The 6,000-nt window shown below is 42.9% G+C and overlaps 1 protein-coding gene across 2 annotated transcripts in view; it reads left to right on the top strand.

Moving 5' to 3' along the window:
* Positions 1-253: 253 nt before the first annotated feature.
* lmx1a (LIM homeobox transcription factor 1, alpha) overlaps positions 254-6,000 on the top strand; it is a 9,867-nt gene continuing 4,120 nt past the window's right edge. Inside the window, exons 1-2 of one of the 2 annotated variants that reach the window (XM_076039231.1) lie at positions 254-526; positions 808-1,007. In XM_076039231.1, the coding sequence (XP_075895346.1) occupies positions 829-1,007 (179 nt within the window). In that variant the 5' untranslated portion in view covers positions 254-526; positions 808-828. The remainder of the gene's footprint in view (positions 527-807; positions 1,008-6,000) is intronic. The other variant, XM_076039229.1, reaches the window with a different exon arrangement.

The raw sequence follows: 6,000 nt of genomic DNA on the forward strand, positions 1-6,000 counted from the left end.
TAAGATTCTTGACTTAGTAATGAAACAAACAACCGATGACTCAAACAAATAAGACACATAGTTTTTGAGAGAGGTTGACAGCAAAAAAGTTTTTCTCTCTTCATTCTATAAAGCTGCTGCAGTAGATGGAAAGACCCGCATGCAGACAGAGAGAGAGAGAAAGGAGAGAGAGAGAGAGAGAGAGAGAGAGAGAGAGAGAGAGAGAGAGAGAGAGAGAGAGAGAGAGAGAGAGGTGACCTGCACCTGCACAGCAAGTCGCTCTCTCGTCCTCTCTCTCCCACTCTTTCTCTGTTTTGCTCAAGCATGCACATAAACACACGCGCGCACACACACGCACACAGGCCCCTAAAGAGAATAATTGATAGGTGGGCTGACTAGTCAATACCAGGACACTGAGAGCGGAGGAGGAGAAAGTTTCTGGTCCGGGCTGCAAGTTGGAGCAGCAGCAGCAGCAGCAGCAGGAGGAGGAGCAGGAGGAGGAGGAGGAGATGCTCTGAGAAGAATCTGAGGACACACTTCTCAACCGGTAGGTTTGAATGCCATTTCATCCCTACTTTGATTTTGCTGTTATCTCACAGCGTTTCCATGTTTAGGCGATTGTTTTCAAGTTGGGGGAAAGTTTCCAAAGTTAACAAGTCACAATGACAATCGCTTTCACCAGCTAAACATTCCTGAAATCGCTCAGCAAAGTTCAAATTTGGTCTCTTTAAAGACGCTTGCACAAAAGAAAAATGAAGTTGCACTTTTATTGACAATAAAAGTCGCACGTTCTATACTGGACACAGTGTGTGTGTGTGGCCGTAACAGCGTTTCCCCATCACTGCAGACATGGACCAGAGGCCAGTGTGCGCCGGATGCCGCCGGCCGATCACAGACAGATTCCTGCTCAGAGTCACCGACTGCCTCTGGCACGAGGAGTGTGTGCGGTGCGCGGCGTGCGGGGACGCGCTCCGGAACTCCTGCTTTCTGCGGGACCGCAAACTTTACTGCAAGCGGGACTATGCGGAGTGAGTGCTCGTCTTTCTCATCACTTTTTCCACGCGGTCACGAATATTGCTTTAGGAAATGTCAGAGGCAGCCAGAGGCAGGAGCAGCGGGAGAATAAAAAAAACAACAACAAAACAATCTGCAAGCACGTTCCAAAGTTACTAAAAAGTTATCAATCTATCTAAAATACAGGATGTTCATATAAAATAAAATGTATAACTTGGTCTTTTAAAACACATTTTAACATATAATTATTTTTGTTTGTTTTTAAACAAATGCGTTGATAGATATTGAGAGTTTGTTTGTTTTTTTGCAGTAAGTTAATTTAAAATGAAAATGTATTTTTTTATTTTGTGAAAATAATAAATAGAATAATATCATTAAAGATCTATCCTCATCTTGCCAACAAATATTGCACCTTTTGTTTTCCAGATTATTCGACAACTTCAAGTTATTTTTCAGCCTGTCCATTTATCGCTGGCAATACAAATTAATTTAAAACAAAGTTACATTTTTGATTGGCAGAAAAATTGCCAGAAAAAAAACTGCAAATTGTTTTGTTTTTCAGAGCAAATACTGTCATGTATGTTTTAAACTTTCACTAATACATTCAAAGTCCTGCACGTACTGTATATAGAGTATATATTTTTCCGCATGAGCTACACTTTAACCATCGTAGCACAGTACATAATTGTTGAACAGGTGCGCTGATGTAGAATATTATTACATTGCTGGACAGATTTTAAACAGTGAGAAAAGACACTTTCCCAAACTCATTTTAAATTTATTTTTGAAATGAAGCAAACCAGAGCAAAGAAAAAAACTATTAACGTCACACTATTCCAAATATGACTCATATGCATTTTTTTTTTAAATCAGAGAACTTTATATTACACACTGTTTATATATTTGTTTCATTGTAATCTTCTTTCATGCTTTCTGAATAATAGAAATTTTGTGATATAAGCTTTTTATGCTAGTCTAAAACTGACCTTGACAAAAAATGTGTGTGTGTGTGTGTGTGTGTGAAAGAGAGAGAGAGTGGTAACAAGAGATTTCTCACACTCTTTATGACAAAATCTGTGTGTGTGTGTGTGTCTGTGTGTGTGTGTGAGCCAGTGTGGAGCTGACTTCCAGTGAAGTTGGCACGCTGCTCTGAGAGAACAAGGTGACTGCAGGAGGAAGGGGTGGCGAGGGAGCTGGAATGTGAGAACAATATTGGACAGTATTAGCGCGCGCGCGCACACACACACACACCCATACACAACACGACACAGTCACACCTTCCCACACACACACACACACACACACACACAAACACGCAACCAGGGGTAGAGCTCAACTGACACATTGTCAAAAAGTGTTAAAATCTGGAAGCCCATTGGCGTGGCAACTGCAAGCTGGGGACAACATATGGCCACGTCCACGAGACGGTCCACACCCCCAAAACTCCCGCCACCTTCCACGGCCTGACTCGCTCCTCCTCGCCTTCCTGCGACCGCCTTGTCCGCTCATCCCGCTCTGGCTTCACAGCCGAAACCTGGCCGTCCTAACAGGCAGCAGCTTGCAATGTTTCCGAACAGTTTAGTGGGAATAGTTTTGGCAAACATGGCGAGAAAAACATGCATCGGTTCAACGTGCTTCACACAATCTTAGAACAGTTGTTGTGGTGTTAGGGGGTCGTGAATTTTAGGACTTTTAGAGGTTCCGTATTTTGCCTAACTTTCGAGCTTTAAGTTTTGTCGAAAAAGTTTTCTAACAATAACATGTTCCTTTATACTGCCAATGCACTTGCAGAATTGACAAAGTCCATCCTTCTTGAGCTTGCTTCACTTCAGTGTGAGCTAAAAACACCCAGGTCTGGAAATTAGCCCTTTGTGATGTCACAAATATCACAGTTGCCTCTCCCAGATTAGAGTCCCATCAGTGAAGGTCCAAAAGCATCAGTTTTAGCAGGGCCTGAGGATGTAAACAGAGGGCTAAATCTTCCATTTGCTGGAGCTCTGTAGAGTTTTCTGCAGAATTAATCAAGCAAGGCTCCTCCACCTCCACATCTTTGAGGTCATACTTTTAAATAAAGTGTAGAAATCAGGACTCAGTCCTGTCACAGCAACCCAGAATGTTTAACACGATCAGCAATCAGAGATTAGCACTCTTGGCTAGGATGGTGCACTGAGAGGTAATTAGGGGAGTGCAGCCATATGTCGGAGGGTCTGGTGCGTCCCTGCAAGAGCGGCGCTGAGGCTGGTGCGAACTTATTTTGGGGATCGCTGCGCTCCATGAGCCCTGGCATGTACTCGCGGCGGCATCTGGAAGTCTCTGGCCACAGCAGCCAAGCCCAGCGATGGGACGACGCCCAGCCGACCGTGAGATATCTGACCTGACCAATTAGGAGGAGGCCAGGTGCCAAAGCTCTGCCCCCGAGGTCTCGCGTCTCCGCCTCCTCGCCCGTCCCGCGCCGGGGCCTTTTGTGGCACCTGCTAACACGCCGGCTCCTCTTTTGTTCTATGATGAGGACTTTTCAAAACTCTTCCGGGGGAAATCTGCGTCCTGCGCCGCCTCCCTTCTCTCAGATCCGGGACAAATGTGAAGCCAATGCCGATTTGTTCCATGCTGTGGCGACGTTTGCGACCCTCCGCACGCTGCATCTTCTGTTGGAATCTTAGCAGGTTTTTCCTTTTGTCTGAGGCTGCCTCAGTTTGTCCAACAATAACACATCATGATGCAATTCAATGAAAATTATGCTTGTGCCATAATTATTTCAGTAAATGATAGCGCTGCAATAAAGAGGCAGTGAGTAAAAGGCTTTTTGGATGTTGATATGGGGAAAAAATATTTTGAAAAATCAAAACTGATTGAAAGCATCAGGGTGACGTGACTGAAACATAACTGTAAAAAACAAAAGCAAGAAAACAACGATAGATTAATGTAAATACATGCATACATATCAGAATCAGAATCAGAATCAGAATACTTTCCCGAGGGAAATTTTGTTCGTAGCAGTGCTCCATTCAACCCTCAAGACTGTACATAGAGCAAATAAAATAAAAGAATTAGCAGTGTATATATATATATATATATGTATATATATATATATATACATATGTATATATATATATATATATATATATATACATATATATATATATATATATATATATATATATATATATATATATATATATATATATATATATATACATATATATATATATATACATATGTATATATATATATATATATATATATATATATATATGTTATATGTTATGTTTATATTCAGACATGCTGACTGGTTTGTGGATGTCTGAGCATTGGGCTGTTTTGGCTGAAGCTGCACTTGACCTGTAGATCTCTATCTGATACATGCTTATCAGTTGTGGTGGTGGTGGTAGTGTGTGCGCATGTGTGTGTGTGTGTGTGTGTGTGTGTGTGTGTGTGTGTGTGTGTGTGTGTTGAGCAAAAGATCCAGGTTAACCTGATCCAGAAACAGGATCCTTCTTTCTGCGTGTCCACCAGACCAGCGGCCTGTTTGCCAAAGGTCACAACTGAAGTCAGTCCGATAACAATGGAAGAGTAGGACCTTGGTTTTCACTAAGTGTGTGTGTGTCCATTTCTTCTAAAGCATCATCTCATTACACTTTGCGTCCGCCTGAAGAGTGCTTGACCCTGGCCGAGAGAGTGCAGGGGAGCGCCGGGTTTTGCCTACTATCTCCTCCACAGTCATCCTGTCGCTAATTGCTACGGCGAAAGAAAAAAAAAAAAAAAGCGGCGTGACTGTGAGTGTTCCCGCACTCCGCTCAGGTCTCCCCGGGAAAATCCTGTCAACAGCAAAACCCTGAAATATTAAACACCTCGCGCAGCTTCCGTATAAGTGGTGGTAAGGTGCTTTTACCTTGGCATTAAGAAGAGCCGGCGTGAGAAGGGGGAGGAAGAAGCGGTTCTTGAAACAGGAATGACCTCACTAGCCTGGCAGCAGCATTAGCATCACAGCGAGGCATCAGATCAAGTGCAGAGAATTCCGGGCAGTGCCCACCTCCCCTCCTCCCAGTGTGCACTGCTGCACGCTCCCTTTGAGAGCGTTTTCTTCTTGTTGTTGTTGTTGCTGTTGCGTCCTGCCGCTGCCGGAGGAATGCACATACCTCGGATGGTATGCCGGCCACATTAAAGCACATACCACCGAGGCCGCGAGGCGACTCAGACGACTCAGACGGGTCAACCACCCCAGATGACCCTCCAGAGCCGCAGGGGGAAGTGGGCTTCACTGTTTCCCGAGAGACACCCGCAGCAATGTTTGACTTTAGGATGTTGCCTCGAGTGCCTCGCTCCGTGTTTGGTTTTGACATTTTTTTTTAGTTCAGTTTTGTTTGCCGGTAAATATTGTGCTAAATTTCAATTTAAGAGCAGGCAAAGGCCGACGTTTGTCTCCAAGAGGCGACAGTGTGTGAGGCCTCACTCAACAAGTTTGGACTTAAGATCACATTATGCAAGTCTTTTGAGTCATTTCACTCAGATAAGTCTGTATCCATAGAATTAGTTGAAAGATACTGCTTAGGAATGCATTTCTTGTTCATGCACTAAAAATTTAATGGAACCTGGAACGTGTGCAAATAAAAGTTAAATAGTTATGCTCACTGTGATGGGAACAAATGCTTTTGTATTATTCATAATGACTTTATTAAGTGAGAACGTTTCTAATATAATTGGAGCCATCAAATGTGCAAGAATCCTTCTATCGGAGATCATAAATATTAATAAGGTTCTAGGAGTAAGGTCCTAGGTTACTTTTATTGTGAAAAAATATTCCCATTCCTCCTATTTTTTGCCAACAAAGAAACAAAATGTTCGATTGCTCTGTCAATTTCTACTTAATGTTTCAAAGAATATTCTCTATTCTTTAAAGAATATTCTCCACAGTGTCCACTTCCTCGATGCTTAGGAAAACAAGATTTTTAATTCGGACCGATTTAGTCACCTATACTGCAGGAAGATTTGTCTGGAAGGCAATGCCAT

This window comes from Nelusetta ayraudi, unplaced genomic scaffold, assembly GCF_046127955.1.
Source record: "Nelusetta ayraudi isolate G7.1 ecotype Tasmania unplaced genomic scaffold, CSIRO-AGI_Nayr_v1 ptg000059l, whole genome shotgun sequence".
Taxonomy (NCBI): domain Eukaryota; kingdom Metazoa; phylum Chordata; class Actinopteri; order Tetraodontiformes; family Monacanthidae; genus Nelusetta; species Nelusetta ayraudi.